The 17594-nt window shown below is 50.0% G+C and overlaps 1 protein-coding gene across 1 annotated transcript in view; it reads right to left on the bottom strand.

Moving 5' to 3' along the window:
* LOC144136366 (transforming protein p54/c-ets-1-like) overlaps window positions 1–4597 on the bottom strand; it is a 131296-nt gene extending 126699 nt beyond the window's left edge. The window contains 1 exon segment of the mRNA XM_077668637.1: window positions 4134–4597. Coding sequence (XP_077524763.1) covers window positions 4134–4166 — 33 coding nt within the window. The 5' untranslated portion in view covers window positions 4167–4597.
* Between the last annotated feature and the right edge of the window lie 12997 nt (window positions 4598–17594).

The following is a 17594-nucleotide window of genomic DNA, read 5'->3' as shown; positions in this document are numbered from 1 at the left end:
ATGTAGCCAAGAAAGCTGTTGCTTTGCCCCAGTCGTGGCATGCCGCCCACTACAGGAATCCTCCAGCCAGAATCGGTTTTTAGTGACGTCAGAAGCAAGAAATCAAGTACCCGCTTCGGCGCACTTTTTTTTTTTTTCTGTGTGCGTGGTGTGTGTTTGGTAGAAGACGTATAAGCAGTGAGTGATGTCCTTCCGCTATTTTTTAACTCTGAAGGATGATTTAGCATGCCAGTAAAAATGTGCAATGATTTGGCCGACAAGCGCTTGGCGGGAAGCAGTACGGAAGAATAAAAAAATCTGAAATGACGCAGTGTACGTCCCATACAGTCCATATTCCAACCCTGGTGCTAAAGCTTCCATTTCATCGCTAAAACATTCACTGCACTCCGCTTCAACACTCTAACGGAGCATCGTGACACAATGGAGAATCAGGTGTGCTAATGTGACCCCATACCGCAAATATAGAGTGAACTCCGGCAGCTGAGCACCACACGGTTCTCCAATGAAACGAGCATACCGTTCCTATGTTTCTTTCCTCAGTCATCGGTTTGCAGAACTCTCTCTCGTTCAGAAAATACGTTCAGAAAGTGATCAGAAAACACGGGACGGGTGGCAAGTGGCTTTTTTCTGACGCGACACTCAAGGCTCTGCCAACAAAGTGATGCCCGGTTCCTCGCGAAAACCAGCGCACACAAATACACATAGCCTGGAAAGCACTTTGACATACAGTCACGTATTCAGCCCAGAACTAGCCTAGCTTAATCCTATAAACGTGTCGCACCATACAGACTCCCGCAACAGATCTGGCAACAAGGCGGCAGACGGGCACTAAAAAGGCAACAAGTGTCGCATCTCGGCTCATTGCATAGAAGGGGGTATGAAAGAAAGAAAGAAAGAAAGAAAGAAAGAAAGAAAGAAAGAAAAGAAAGAAAGAAAGAAAGAAAGAAAGAAAGAAAGAAAGAAAGAAAGGTTCTGTGGAGAGCAGCGCGCTACAAGGCAGGGGAGAAGCAACGCGAATAAAAGGCCTCGTTTCGGGCGCCGCCGTGCTATTGTGTATCGCTTGTCAAGGCACGAAGACGCACCCTCGCCCTTGCCTCGCGCGGCCTCCTTTCGCCCCATAAGCTGAGCCGTCGCTTGTTTTAAGGGCCTATCTATCTCAGCTTGATAGATGGCAGCTCGGACGAGCCTTAATGGAACACGACGGCCGCGCTCAGCGGTCGCGTCTTCCGCGCCCCCAGCTAGCGAGGAGGGCGCCGAAGGTTTTTCGGGCCACAGACGCGCGAGAGCGCGTGTTGTTGTTGCCGGGGCGCCCCGAACAGCCTCGCGAGCGGTCGGGTGTGCCATCCGAGCTCCGAAGAAGCGCCGCCGAGGGTGAGGACGGCCGCAATTTGTTTTCGTTCTGGCGTCGTCTCTTCGCGCCCCCATATACTTCCTTGCGCGCAGAGCAAGCAGGACTGAATGCCGGGTGCCCGCGCTATAGCCTGCGTTTGGTGTTCTGGCAAAAACTGCAGCACCGTCGAAGCGGCGTGGAGGAGGAGCACGGCGCGTTTTGTACGGCTCCCAGAATAATTTCGCCATTGCCTCGTGCTCGGCCATCACCCTTCCTCGCAAGAGGTGAAGCTTAGAGAACTGAAGTGCGTTTCCAGAAGAAAAGAACAGACAGGCGAAAAAACGTGGCGCTATTGGACGCGAGCGTGGGCAAGTTCAGGGCGAAGAGCAGGCGGCGCTGCTGGCGCATAGGCGGAAATAAATGGTCTTCGGTTCGCCTCGACAAGGTACGGCGATCGGCCTCCCGCTGAAGGTGGAGACGGGCCCGATACCTCACAATTGCTCTCGAAATTCGCCAGCGTACTTTTACTCACTATTTGGCGCTCTTTTATGCAATCCTTGTTTTGAAGCAGGAGAAGGCGAAGCTTTCCGCTTGTGTGCTAAAGCGAGCAGGGGCGGACAAATATATACCGAGCCCAAGATATTTTTCGCAAATTCTTTAACTATTTCTCGACATTTAAAATATATTTGTCTCCACCACTCCTCCGCTCAACGACGCACTGCCAACTGCAAAACTGTTTCTGTGTTTGCTCTACAATTAGGTCTAAGCGTCTCGTGAAGGATTCTCTCAAGCACGCAGCTAGCGCGAAGCTAAGCGGCCGCTTCAAGAACCTTCTCGAGTGTGCCGCAAGTCGGTCAGCCCGCTCCAGGTGCCACATAGACGGGCTCTGAAGATTGCAGGATCCTACCGGAACCTGCGTCTCAATCCGCTCCATTCAATTGCACTCGTAGGGCACAGAGTGGTGCGATTCTCCGCTTCAGCAGCCTTCAAGAAGGCGCGCCTCCCCGCGGCGGGATTAAGCGTAACGAGCGGAAGCATTGTTTAACCGAAGCTCAATCTGGAGCGGAGTGTTCGCCACGCATCCGACTCACTTCAACTTCATTCAAAGAGCCAATGAAAAATAAGGGAGTGAACAACTACGCGAGATTACAGAGAGAGCGAGAGAGCAGGCAGTTGAGAGGGAGAGGGCGAAAGTACCAGATTCATTCGTGCCCGAGCGGACAGCAGATTGGAGGCAGGAGGCTGAGGGGGTAAGAGCGCATCGAGGGCGATACGCCACGAAGATAACTAACAACAGCAAAGCGTCCAGCAAGCGAGCCAGCAAGCTCCATCAGGCGGCTGAGCCAAGAGCAGCGGAGGGCTCAATTCGGAACTTCCTTATTAGCGGTCAACAAGCCGCCTGCGACGCAGCGTGCGCGAAACCGAGCCGGCAACAAAGGCCCAAAGCCGCCCGCGAGCACGCAGCTCGCTGCTGACAGCCCGGCGACGAGTGCCCTCTCCACAACGGGGCACCCCGGAGCGACGAGCAACACAACGCTTCAGCCGCCAGCAGCAATCCCGGCGTTTGCCGCCGTGTCACCAAAATTCCCAGCGCGCAACGCTGCCGCCAAGAGCAAGACGAGCAGACGCCTCCAGCCAGCCGACGCGATCAGCGGCAATCAGAGGAGACGCCGCTCATTGGATGACGGCTGGTCGTATAGTATATACACTCGGGCCGAATTCGTCCCTCTTGTTTATATTTATACACCCGGGGGTCACTCGAGCGGCATGGACTGCAAACGCGCGCGGAGTACTCGGGGCTATCGGAAAGACAAGGGAGGTGGAGCGGCGCGGAAGATGGGACAGCCGCAGGGGCGGACCGCTGCTTTTTCTCGCCGCCGACGGCGCACGTACGCGCCCGTTGACAGCTTATGTGCGGAGAGACGCGCAAAGACAGTTGCGACTGTTGTCTTCCCTCGTCGCCGACAAAGGCTGCGCGTCGGCTATTGAGATTGATAGCCGGCCTCCCTACCCGAGTTCTATACGGATGTGCAAGGCAGCTGCGGATGCAACGCTGCTGTACGCACAAGCCGGCGAGCCTGGTACTCGGTAATCGTGGGTTGTCGAGTTCTGCTCTGTGCTCACACTTGGTTGCCTCGAGCTTGGCTGACTGTAAAGTGAAAAGCCTGTATTCTTCGAGAGACGGATAATTTTTTTCCTAAAGTAATGTCTCCTGTAATGCGAAGAGAGCCGCTTTCGAGCGTTTTCCGAGTGTAAAAAAAGAAGAAAATAATGCTAGAACCAGAACCTCCTCTAACGCGAGCACAGCTGTATTCGAGTGTGTGCCGACTGTGGAATGAAATACGCCAGATGTGATCACGTTCAAGAGGTGCAGCGCGTCCTGGGGAAAAGATGGCAATCGCATCGCGCAGAGGCAGCGGGATGGAGAAGGGTGTGTAACAACAAGTGGAGGCGGCTAAGAAGGGCCTCATATATCAAAAAATATAAGACAGCAGGGGCCACTTGTCGGTTACACTCACGCGCAGCATAAGTTTCAGGTAAGCAACACAGTAAAATATTCAGCAACAGAAACGGAAAGGTGGCAAGAGGGTGAAGCAAGTTAAGAGAAGACAAAAATGTTTAGTGTTGAGTAATCTACAAAAGCAAACAAAAAATTGAGACACAACATTCAAAGCTGCGGGACCTCCCTGCTATGTACCGCATTTTTATCGGCGTCAACTCGATGTTGGTTCGAATAATGCACACGCTCTCACATATGGTCCAGGAGGTGGAATCCTCGAGACTATTCAGAGATGGTGCTCACCTGCAGAACATCCCAGAAATAGCTGAGCGTCATAGCAGCCCGGGGCCTCCGGTAGTTCGCAACGAAAAGTCCGTTTCAAGGAATGCAGCAGCGAGTCACTTTGAAACCAGCGAATGCTTCTCTCACAGGGAGGATATCATTTCGCTATATTACAGCACTCGCTCAAAGTGATCTCTAGCTGTCGTCGTCACCAGATGAGCGGCACGCGACATAAAACACTCACCACACGCGCAGTAGCAATTCGCGACACAAAAGTTTCACCGCCACGCTACAACCACGCACGGGACCCACTCAGCGTCGAATGGCCGAAAACAAGGGCGACAAAAATCGCGCTCCGAATGCGACGTTGTCCGCCGACGGCGGTGCGTGCCAGCAGCGGCAGCGGCGATCAAGAAACAAGCCGAAACAGCCGAGCGCGGGGCATCGCAAGCCTTGCAAAACAAAGAGAGATCGACACCCCACTGTCCCACCTGTTCGCGCAGTCGAGGCACCCAGGGCAAACTGCGCGCGGATTCACTCCCGACTTTTTTTTTTCGACATCTGCTTCGCGCGCACACGACGTGTTTATGGCGGAGTATGTTTCGTCGACGTCAATTTTTTTCCTTTGTTTTCGCTGATTCTGCGTCGTTTATTACTACGTATTTTTTTTTCCTGCCCTCTGTCTAGCTGAACGTAGCCCCACGAGGCTCGCTGATGTGTCACAGCAGCGCAAGCCTCCGACCTCACCAGCCGCGCACAGCACGTGTCGAGAACTAAGCACTGAACGAAAAGTTTTTCTCTTTACACATTTTACTGTGATTTTTCATGGCGAATCACTGTCGTCGTCAGCTCGAAAGGCATGACGCTAACACGGGCTTTCTATCCATTTTTTTTGCGACGCTCAAGCTACGTATAAATTATTTAATTAGGAAATTCGGAGGATGATGCGTTTTCTTTAATGATCACCGGGGTGCATGCGCTCACAATTTCGTCCCTAGGAAAAGCTTTAGACTTGGCAGGCGTTTTCTAAGAATATTTAACAGTGAAATTACGATTTACGCAAGCAGGATTACGACATGCAGGCGTCAGCCCCTAGCTAATAAGCGTCTACCGATGAAAGCAGACTTGCGAGGAAAGGAGAAAAAGAAGTATTCCAAAGACAAACCGTGACCAATCTTCCCTCAAAGGTATGCGCAATGTCTGAAGAGGCTAAAAACGGGGGGGGGGGGGGGGGGGTGATTATGCAAACAGGAAATATCAATATGCCTTTGCAGTGACGGCCGAAGCGTCCCGAGTAGAGACATCGCGCGCATTAACTCCGGAACGATGCGAGCGCTAGCAACGGCGCGAGATTCCAGAGTTGGAATGTGACGACAAAAATGGCGAAACTGCGAAAGTTGGATTCAACTTTTTCGTTGTTGGTAGTAATCTCGGTATAATCTTTCTGCGTAATTATTTACACCACACATGCGTCAGTTGTCGTTAAAGAACTGTAGAATGCTGCTTTGTTTTCCATTTGCACTTTGCAGCAAATAATAAAATAAGCCAGAATAATACCCGCGTTGTTTCCTTTTCCGCGTATCGTTTGTCGTCGGCCTGTGGCGACGGGTCTTTCATCCCATCCTCAGTCACAAGTTTCCTCACGCCGTGGACGTGGCCAGACTAAAAGCTAAAAGAATTTAGCGAAGTTTCGATCTCGAAATAAACTTGTCAGGCCATTGACCATCCGAAACTCCGCTGCGTGTAACAGGGCTCTCGCGGTCGCCTGAGGTGGGCCGAGGATATCGTCTGCGCCGTCGACTGTCACGGTGAGCTGTTTGCTTTCGTTCGCTTATCATACCACTTGGGAACTGCTTTTCATGTAGATATTCCTTGGTTGTCCAGTTTCGACGACTGCATTAGTGAGCTAATGCAGCGCACGTGACAGCACGTCGGACTCCACGAGAAGCTTGTGAGATTCCGAAAAACACCGACTCATAGAACGCCTGTTGGGGTACGCACGGCTTCACAACACACATTTCGCGTGTTGTTTGAAAAAGGCAGCTTCAAAATGACGCATACTTGGTCAGCCTTCTTCGCAAACTGTTAACAAACGGCTGGCTTCATGACTAGATTGCAAAACGAGGTAAATTATTCGAAATGTTTTGTTTACATGTCTTGCTACGGGTCGCGCTCCTGTCCGGTAGCCCCAGCAGGGGTGACTCTCATGCGCAGGCATCGAGGTGTATTAAAAATACATCCCCTCTGAAATGATGTTTCAAACTTTCGACATCTCTTCTAGGCAGCACTCCGCTTTCTTTCACGAAGTAACGACATCATAAGTTCACTGTGAAGTCATAAATCTACTTTGAAAACTTTTGCTTCCATGTATTCCTATGGGGCGCTATCCCACTCTGGACGCAAGAGCTGGCACTAATGGCGCTGAACGCAGCGCCGATGGTGGAGGCCCCTGGCGAGTGTAAGGTGCGTATAACGTCATTCGAGCATTCTGCCGAGAAAAAGAATTAGAGCCGATCCCCCTTCCAACAACGAAGCGACCACCAACGAGAAAAAGAGTCATGTGTATGGGCACACGAAGCTGAGACGCCTGCATGAAGACGTTTTCACGCTTTAGCTGATAAGATTAGAAAGCGTACCAGCTTCTGACCTTGAATCTCCAGTACTAACCTCGCATGTTCCCGCTTCCGTGTAACGAAGGCTGAAAAGGAAGCGGTGCAGCATGTTCCCTAAAATAGGACCTCTCCCGATAAAGCGCCCGTTGTATAATTAAAAGTAGAAGCGCAGGAAATTCTCCGTGAGACATCCCCGTGGGAGCCCAGCGCCACCACGCAGCCCACCGATGTCACCAGCGCACAGTTGTACTTTTGCCATTAAGCAAAGCAACAAATGGAAATGCTCAGAGCGACCTCGGGCCCGCATCCGGAGCTGGAAAGCTCGCGTGTTGGCCTTCATCTCGAGCTTTAAATCTGCTTACTCTACCTCCATGGCCCAGCTACGAAGCAAACAGAGACGGCTCGTGCAACACGTGCTTCCCTGCTGTCCTTGCCCACGCTATAAATGTGCACTTGTAGAGTACGGTTCATCTGAATCGCGCACGGCCACCTATTATACGAGGAAGTATATGTGTGTGTGGCAGGGACACGAATTCTCTCACCCTGCACAAAACATACGAGCGAATGAATCATAGCTTGCCACACGCGTACGTGTGGTCGAGACAAATAGAAGAGGCAAGGGGCATAGGTGTTGGTGACGCTCAGCGGATGTGGCTCACTGATGTCCCCCCGTGTACAGAAACAGCGGAAGCTAATCAATGAACAAAACTACGAGACCGCCCCCTTGACGCTTCTACAGGTGCATCTGTGCTCTCACTGCATCAGTTGTTGCTGCTACAGCTCGCTCACTATTTTGTGTAGGAAGTGGGTTGTACCATAGATAGGCAAGAAACTTCAACAGCATTATCGGTTTCGATGTAGCACTCACATAAAGAATTGGAAGCCAGGAAAGGGGGAGGGGGGATTCCCATGAATCCAAAAGACTGCTGCTCGCAGAGCAGCTGGTACGAAATGTATTCTATGCGCATCTACATTGCCGATCCCGAACAGCAAGAACGCATGCAAGCAGCTAAAGGACAGCGCTTGACCACGTCTAGTCGGACAGCCTCAGCTTCTCGACATTCATCATCGCTATCGCCAGCTTAATTGTGCCCACTGCAGGAGAAACGCCTCCTTCCTCCAATGATCTTCAGACACCTCAGAAACAAAATCTTCCGATTGGCTCTAAAAAGCTCATCTTTGATTGGCCACTAAAATGGTCTCAAGTATGCTGGGCAAACTGATTTGAGAAAAATGGACTCGGAAGGAAAGATTCGGAGAGGATCGATATTCGACTCGGCTCTTGGTGGAGAGCCGCAGAGTGAGCGGACAGGGTCGAGCTTTGCGCTGGCCACGTTCCGAAGAACGAGAAGCCGCGACGCGTTACTTGTTCGCTCAGTCGAGCTGACAGAGTTTCGTAGGGGCCAGCTCTGGCCTGCCGCTCCAGATCGGTATGGATGATAGCGACCGCCGTGGTCAATGTGTAGAAAATAGTAAATAATCTGTAAATAAACCGAGTGGTACTTTGTCCCGAGAAAACGCCTATGCACCCCTCCTGCTACGTGTCGCTCCCAAATGGAACCCCGTCTCCACCGAAGACCAACACCAACAACACGCAACGCTACCGCACTGAAGATCAATCAACTAAAGTTTTCAACTTGTCTTCAACTAAGCGTTGAGCGCACTGACAAGCCATGACATGGCCTGAATTTCAGCTAGACCGCGTAAGTCGGAATTGTACGCCTAACAGTGACCGTGCACCAGTCGATCGTGATTTCGTTTCAACCAATAAACTAGTATAACTGAGTGAACACTGAACACCCAAATATAAACGCATTTACAATACTGGCGCAAAAGTCGTTGTTAGCTTTACAGGTGAAAGGTAATTAATTTATAACCGAATTTGTTAGCACGTTGATAGAGAGGTATGCAACGTGTTACTGCATCTTGGCTTGTAATGTGGGCCATAGAGATCCTAAAAATTTCCTAGAGAAAAAAGTGGCGCCACTGTCTATAGGAGGTTCATGAACAGCTCTTCATCTTCAGCGGGAATGCTGGGAAGATGAAGTTTCGTATTTGTCTTGGCTAGTGTTGGCCACGAAACGCGTATTCCGCCTCGGAATCGGTGCCTGCGCTGCGATGCTATCCTCTGTGAGTTTAACGCAAGAGAAAGTTTTGTGTTAGGCTCGTATGGAAACTTTCACAGCATTTCTTAGAGGTTTGTTCGCCGCGATACGAGTCGTATTTTTACGGCTGAATCCACGTTTCCTGCCAACAATAGCGAAGCCAAATTCGAACACAGGTATTATTAGTTCCAGATAAGCGCTTAAAGGAGGCAATAATAAAAACTTCGGATTTCGGTCTGCAGACGTCACAGCTGTCATACACGCCCACTGGCACGCCTGGCTATAGTTCGCTCGCAGTTCGAGCTTCGAACACCTGTATGTGATCATCAACGCGACCGTGAATCGTGAAGCTATCCACAGACTGCACCGATGACAAATCGCCACTTTTAGCGGTGGGGTCCTTTGTTCCAAAAGCAATCTCGCAGGCCTTCGGAGCATCCTGCGCGAAATTTTCTGCACGTGTCTGACCTCGGGACTGAACTCACAAACATGCGGCTTCAACACTGGGCAAAGACGCAAAAAACAGGCGCTCGTGCTCAGTGACGGCGCGCTTTGCGTTCGACCACTATAAAAATGCGATCGAGCTTCGAATCCCGTTCGCACCAGAGTGAGAACTGGCGTGCCTGTACACATGGAAACGAAAGCGGCTGAATGAAGCGCTCGGCAAATTCGCTCGCCCATATCGGTTGCTAGCACTAGTGGGAGAGCGCCTGAGCGGGCGTCATAATGTTCACCCACGCTATAGCCTCGCTGCGTCAACTTGGCGGGATAATGACGAAATACAATCAGTGTTATTCTTTGGCCCCGTAAACCGACCTGCTAAGCTTAACAGATGCTTAGGGATGCCATGTTTGCTGCCAGAACGATGTGCATACATATCACCGGTGTATTCGGGCTCAAAACCATCGGGCACTGAAGTGAAAGGTACAGCTCACGCCCCCCACTTGGGGGCTCGTGACAGCCCTGAAACGAGACTCACGGCTAATCTCTAACGCGAGAACAGCTTAGAGAATTTGGTCCCCTGTTTTTCTGGCTCCCGCAGCGTGCCAAGTCGCGCAGCCCGAACAACAGTGTAACCATGGTCGTCCGAAACTTCGCGATCAAAGGAGCTTGATTGTAACAAGCCTCTCAGTACGTGTCCTTAACGGGTGGCCGGAATCAATATCCAGAACTTGTCATGGAAAGTATGTTCTAGAGCTGGTTTTGAACCCTGAAATGTAAAATTTTGTTAAGTTTAACGACGAAAAAAGCTATCTTGACTGCGATCACGCCAACGACGCAGTGATCTCGGCAGAGACGAAAGGCAAAAGGCGCACGCGTGTTCTGTGCGATGCCATTGCGCGGTAAAGAACCCCAGGTTGTTTCGAAATTAATCAGGAACCTTCCACAGCTGCGCCGGTTTTTCTTTTCCTCCTTTCAATCCCAACTTCTTCCCTTTCTTCAAGGCGCGGTTGAGGTGTCCGGCCGATTAGTGAGAGAGTTGCTGTCCCGTTAATTTGCTCATGAAATAGTTGAATTTTATTTCTACGCTTTTTTTCCCCTTATTTTCTGCAACCCTGCGGCTGGTCAGGCGTCGCCTTCAAGCGCGCGCACATCTTTGCGAGCCGTCAAGTGAGGCGATCCCGACGGCTCCTTGCTTGGGTGGCTCGAGTAGGTACACACGCACGCACCACCCTCGCCGCCAGGGCGTCTCAATCGGAAATTACGCAACCATGACGCCGCCGCGGTCTGCCTCTCCTCCTCCGGCAGTCGCGCCAGCCACGGCTACCCGCCGAGCGTACATCAGCTCGCGTGCATGGACGAACGCGGCTTGCATGCCGCCATGTCGACGACCTTACTCCTACTGCCGAGACGACAGCAGGAGGCAGCGAACACCGCGCCGACAATGCGCGCTGAGATGTAGCTTAGTTTCTCCCTGTGGCGTTCCTCCGTGCCTTTGCTTTCCTTCAGTTTCTTTTCTTTCTTCACCTTCCCTTTCCGTAAACATCTGCTGGTGCTTATGGCGGCAGCAGAAATGGGTTCCGCGACCGTCGCGATTAGAAATAATGCAAGGAGAAGTGGTAATTTTTGAGAAACGGAAATTGCGCAGTAACTGTCGCACTGCTAGGTGGACACCTCAAACGCGCCGTAAGGGAAACGATGAAGGTGAGAGTAAAAAAGGAAAAAGAGAGAGGTGCCGTAATGGAGGGATCCGGATTAATTTTGACCGCCTGGAGATATTTAACGCGCACCGACATCGAACAGCTATCAAACCCAACCAGGCAGGCAACTTCGGATGTGTAAGGGTTTGTTTAAGCACTCAGGCGCCTTCTGCGTTTCGCCTCCATAAAAACGCGACGGCAGTGGTGGGGTTTGAGCCCGGGTATTCCCACTCAGTAGCCGACCGGCCTAACCACTGAGCCGCCGCGGCGGGTAAGATGCGAGGAAATGCTGGTATGTACCGACGAAGCGAACTTTCCAACGACGGGGCCGCTGTGCTGCTGCGTGTTTGGGGTCCTCTTTTGCAGCGAGGAGGAGTTCTTGCACAGGCTGTATAGGGCTGTACACCCGGCACAAAAATTTCACAGGCCACAGAAAGCACTATATGTAATGTTTCCAAATTCAGCACTGAGACGGGTACGCGCCCTGAAAGTGACGGGCGGAATGCGCTGTTTTTAGAACAAAACAAGGTCTGCCCCATCCGACTGCACACTGTGTCCAATGCAACGGCCGCTAAAAAATGTAGTAGTTTTTTCGCGACTCCGTGCCCCGTATACTTTCGACGCCGGGTGTACCCTTCAGTACGGATGTTTAGAGTTCAACCTCTTCTTTCCCGTCATCAACCAAAACATTTCAGAGGAGGAAAGATTGAACGGCTCTCGCTTCTGTTGACTGTGCTGCTACCCCTCGGCACAACCATATGATTTTTGTTACTTTTTAAACAGGTGAACAGACTGAAGCTGTTGCCCTGGCATCACGGCACGCATGTATGCAACAGGAATACAAACATAATTGATGCTTAAGCTTTGAAAGTACGACATTATTTTGTACTGCAATGTCTATTATCACTAAGCAAGAAACGACTAAAAGGGGTTAAAGAGACTATTCTTTAGGCATAGTCTGTCCATTGTCACAGCAATTAGTCCGTCAGAGGGAAATCACCACACCCTCCACTAATCGCTGCTAATTAGCAACAGTTAGACTTTCCACAGATTAACCGTTTTTCGCGTGCACTGTGCAGTACTTGGCGCCGTTTTGCCCGTTTTCGGCTTAGATAAGGACGCAGCTCCCATGCGGAAGGAGGCTGCCATTACGCGCCATCCACGAACTTGACATGGAGACACCTTCCAGCCCCTTGCTTGAAGGCCTTCATCCGAGTACTATAAACCCATCACAGCAGCTCGGGTAGCAGCGTGAGAACAGAGTGCGGCGCCCCTCCACGGAAGTACTTAAGCGTTTTTCACAGCTGAGTTAATTCATACATCCGAACCCAAGGTGAGATATCCGGAGACAGAGACACGTGCCTGGGAGGCGTAAACGTCAAATCTGCCCAAACTTCCGTTTCGCGGCTATTCGTTCGAACAGAGCGACGCGTGGATAAGAAAGCTGAACCGCAGATCGCCGGTGCACCGACCTGGTCGTAAAAGTCAACGACAAAGTTGGAGCAAGTAGAGCATACCAGGACACAGTGGCACACAGTTGAAAAACGACGCAGTCTAAGTGTCACTGGCCATATAAAAAGAAAGGCGGTCGGTTCAGTGCCGGTCATAGACGCTGAGGCAGTTGACACACGCCAGTAAACGACCTGAAGTTGTACCATAGCAATTTGATTTAGCTCATTATGCGTCCGCAAGGGCCGAAGCGAAAGTTTACCCCTATAAGGAACATTTTTACACTTTCCAGAATGCGTACGTTTTCTTTCAGAACAAATCGCACACGAATGAGTTTCAGTGGTCATTAAATAGCAGTCCCTTTAGCAAAGACAGCGCTACGCTGCTCTTAGGTTCAGCTTTTTTTAGCTTTTTATTCAAATTTCGACATTAAGATTCACTAAAAACTGAACAATCTGTTTAAAGCAGGACTGTAATACCTCCGTTACATTTCTGTTCGAGCAATTTCGCAGGCATGTGCGGTGCCCATAGTGCAGCGTCAATGAAAGCACACCTGGTACATATACTGCAGTGCATAAACTACCACAAGAGAATCTATAAATTAGTTCCTGCTGCTTGCGGACAAACTGGCGCGCTCGATATAAAACGAAAAGAACGGTACAAAACGGAAGGAAAGAAATTCGCGATGCGACTACAGAATTTAAGCAAGGGAGCTTACCTCGAGTTGAGATGTGTCCCTTGGCGCCGCAAAAAATTCATCCCGCTAAAAGAAAGGAATTGATAGGTGTGAAGGAATATGATGCGAAAGTGAACGAATAATTCTCGAAGACCAAGTGAAGAAGTGAGGAAGAGGTGACGGAGAAAAGAGATTCTGAAATGAAGGGCTCGAAAGAACCAGCAGATGGCGGATCGGGACGGAGACAGTGCCGGGGGATGAGGAGGAGGTGTTGGGTGAGGGCTCGGGGTGCCAAGGCGTGTACAAGGGAGAGGACGAGATGGGAAGGGAAAGAGGGCAGCTACCACTTTCACATGAGGGCCAGTCCACGTCGGATCATTCTTCGAGGAACAGCCGTTGCCGAGTGGTCGATGAGCTCGGCTACACTCTACCCACACGCGGCGACTCGCGAGGACTCGGGAAAGATGGGAAAGAGCTCGGCGAAGGAGACGCCAGGAGAAGGACGGAGAGGAGTGCGAAAGAAGAACAAATAAATGAATGCCCCCCTCCTGTAGTAGACAAGGGCGGCAGAGGGGTCAGAAATAAAGCACGGGGGAGGAGCCCCCACGGAGAAAATTGCAGCCGCCGGATCAAACGCGGTGACACCCGCTCGCGCGCGCCAGCGCCGGACCCCGCCTTGATTGGCATCCAAGGCCCCAGCCTCGCGTCTTCTTTTCCCCATTGGCCACTTCACCAGTGGCTGCGGCAAGATCGCGCAAGCATCGGGCACGCTGCCGACCGTTGCGTAGGTCTGGCCGGTTATATCGGCTTCACTGCGATAGCTGCGCGATATATGCCAGCACAGAACCGAAGAAATAAAGGGCGAAAACGGATTCGCAGGGACATGTGAGTGTTTCTAGATAGCTGCCTCGTATCAGAGTCTTGAGGCTGTTCTTACAACAGATATCCTCCTTCAGTGACACGTAGCCAGTGTTTCATTTTAGAGGGGTGCAAAGTAATATTTTGTAGCAGTCGGGGAGTAAGTCGGAGCGGTACTGGGGTGTAAGCGAGCGGCCTGGCACACTAGGCCTTCTCCTTCGCCCCCCATGAATGTGTTCTTTTCAGTGGGGTAGAATGTTCCGCCGGTCAATTAAGCACTTATGATTTGTTTTTGTTTTTATTTTCAAAAAGCTGCCAGTTCACCCGATCACTAATAACAGCGCTGACGAAAGCTGTTCAATCAATCAATCAATCAATCAATCAATCAATCAATCAATCAATCAATCAATCAATCAATCAATCAATCAATCACATAACAAAAGAAATGCCAGGACAAGAAAAAAAGGCTGCTACGAGTAGCTTGACGAGGTTCTTCCCCTTTTTGTTCGGCAGGGCTGAGTTTTATACGCATGCTAAATAGAGAGTTTTTGCAAATTTTAATACGTATAATGCACTTAACAGAGAAGAGCCAGAGAGACTTAAGTGCATGCATTAACATCCCACATATGGGCTCACGTGTTAAAAATCGTACAGAGCAGAAGGGAAGAAGAAAAAATCAGAATTTTGATCTCAAATTGACGTTTTCTTTCAAGTTTGAATACGTACTGGTGTAGACAATCAGGCTAATGCAAATAACTCTGCGAAACCCAAATTCGAGGCTAAATGTCACCTCAAACGGGATAGAAAATAAGTTTTTAGAAGAAATTTTCGATGATTCATCGTCTATCGGGGCATCTATACGTTGTGAAGGTGGTGGCCGCGTATTGTTAAAGACAGTGACGACGACCAGTCAAGGTGAATGCGCATGGATATCTAAAATCGGATGGAAGCCTACTATTCTCCCGGACATGTCACAGTAAGCGGCATCGTTGGCAGCAACATGTCCGGCCTGTCCTGCTAATAACGGGCCCTCCAAGGATTCCTGAACCCGAAAGGAACATGAAAGACGCTAATATGACAGATGTGCAAAAATCAGCAGACCAAAACAGGAATCACAGACTGTGAAGAACCGAATTCCACGAACGTCCACTCTGAAGGTAACAAAGGTAACCTGAATCTCATAAACGGCAGTCACCGAAATAGCGGATGAGGACAACCTGAAAAGACAGGCGAAACTATAAATACTATCGCACAATTAAATTTACGTACGGCGAGTAAGCGAAGAAGATAGACAAAAGAAAGCAAAAAGAAGGCATGTCCCTGTTTGTACAGAGCGCGAAACATGCGTTCCAATTCTGATTATTTTGGAACTTCCTCCACCATTTCCTTTCTAGGAAGGGCAGCGCAGCTGCGGTCTGTACGCGAGGTAACAGATTTTAGAAACACTGGTTCATCGTCGAAAGCAACACCTGGTCTACCTCGCCCTCTGCAATGCCGGATAGTAGCGGCACTATTTCACAAGTTTTCTTGCGAAGCACGAGGAAAACAGTGCGCACGTGTGCAGGTCATCGTTCAGGGTATCTGCGGAGGAGGCGAAAGATATATGCGCTGGCTGTATGGGCACCTGTTGAGCGCTTCACAACACAGGTTACATTTAGGACGCGTCACTTTCAATGCAAACGGAGCATGCTGGTTGTGTTTACTTGTAAATGCGAAATATTATGCAGTACAATCAGTCCCACGGGCTGGAAACACAGGCGAACCTGCCGACTGCGCCGCATTTTTTTTTTAAATACGTCTTGATCACATCGCTTCTCCTAAGTAGTATAATACCTACAAATGTGACTGAAGTTTTGACGCGTTTAGAAGGCGTGAGAAAATGGCTCGTGACTAGAGTGCCTCCATCCGTCTGCGGGATCTCGTTATGTTTGCTTTTATTCACTCGAAATGACCGAAGACAGGAGTTAGGACTCGTGCTTGCTCTCAGGGCGAAGAGGAAGGCTTCGTCATGAAGTACTGCGCAGCACACAGACGTGGATTAAGCTTCTTCTTTTTTTGTAAAGTAATTCACAGCGTCCGCCCTGTCATGCCTATATGCGCGCTCGTCTGAAAAGAGTAGCGCTGAATTACTTTTCTAGAAAAATTGCATCCCCAACTAGCCTCAAGACGTGTTTTATTAAGAAGTAAGCTTTACCACGTTGTTCAGTAGAGACGGGCATAGCAGAGAACGAAAAGGCGCTACTGTTTCCGTCCGCGGTGGTGTCATATCATTACGCTATTACGCGCTTTCTGAGGTCACGAGATTCGTGGCTATGGCTGCCCAACGGTCGGATCAGGAAGGGCTGCCGAATGGATTGACATGTGCGCTTGAGCAAGTGACACAGGAGATGCACTGCGCCGTTGCTATGGAGACAGTGCAATAGGAAACGGAAGCGCGTAGAAAATCACCTGATCGTTTTGGGCGGAACACAGCTTCGCACTTGATTAAAGAGGCGGGACAAGGAAAAAAATGTGAAAAACTACAGTCTCTTTTACTTTCTATAGCTATGCATTTTAAAAAATATTTCACCACAGGGGTCTGTCTAGACGGTGTCAGTCTTTGACGCTTTTTCTCTGGGATGAACTTCAACTATACTGCCTAGATAAGGAGAGCAGTGGCATAGAAATAGTGCTCTAGGCTCAAATTTTTTAAAACACTGGATACTTCAGCCTACCCGCCGCGGTGGCTCAATGGTTAGGGCGCTCGACTACTGATCCGGAGTTCCCGGGTTCGAACCCGACCACGGCGGCTGCGTTTTTATGGAGGAAAAACGCTAAGGCGCCCGTGTGCTGTGCGATGTCAGTGCACGTTAAAGATCCACAGGTGGTCGAAATTATTCCGGAGCCCTCCACTACGGCACCTCTTCTTTCTTTCTTCTTTCACTCCCTCCTTTATCACTTCCCTTACGGCGCGGTTCAGGTGTCCAACGATACATGAGACAGATACTGCGCCATTTCCTTTCCCCAAAAAAACCTATTATTTTTATTATTATTGCTTCAGCCATTAAGTGGTGATCTTAACTGTGCTCTACGTTGCAGCGGTTCATGGACACAATATTCGTCTTCAACAGTGTTCATGTACTATGCAACCGTTACGTCTTTCTTATTTATTTATGGATTCATTCAGACCCTGCGCGTTTTTACGTTTTCGCAAGTGACGTGCCAACGCGAGCGGAAGAATGAAAAAGGGTTTATATATAGCCTTCCACGCACTATACGCAGGCACGCGCCGCGGAGCACCTTTTTCCCTGTATTGTTTTTAGCCGTGTCTGTTTGGCTTGTTGTGTTTCTCCGGAACAGACACGCTGCAAAGTATTGCTTTACTTTTAAGCTGCCGCTCGAAAGCACGTTGGTGCAATGAGGAAGCGTTCGCCGAAGCCCTCATTGTTCTCTGGGAAGCGGTACAATATTACATCTCTGATACGTAAACACGAAAAATAAGACTGACAGTGCTCAGTGATTTGTTTGTTGCGTGGGCGATATATAAGCTAGTAGCTTGCACTACAATGAACAGCACTGAGAACAAACGTTTAGGGAAGAGAAGACAGGAGATGCAAATTTAAGTACCATTTCTTAACTGGAAGGAGCTGTTTGACCAATCT

This window comes from Amblyomma americanum, chromosome 6 (assembly GCF_052857255.1).
Source record: "Amblyomma americanum isolate KBUSLIRL-KWMA chromosome 6, ASM5285725v1, whole genome shotgun sequence".
In the NCBI taxonomy this organism is placed as follows: domain Eukaryota; kingdom Metazoa; phylum Arthropoda; class Arachnida; order Ixodida; family Ixodidae; genus Amblyomma; species Amblyomma americanum.
The sequence above is the reverse complement of the archived record's forward strand: the minus strand, read 5'-3'. Positions and strand labels throughout refer to the sequence as shown.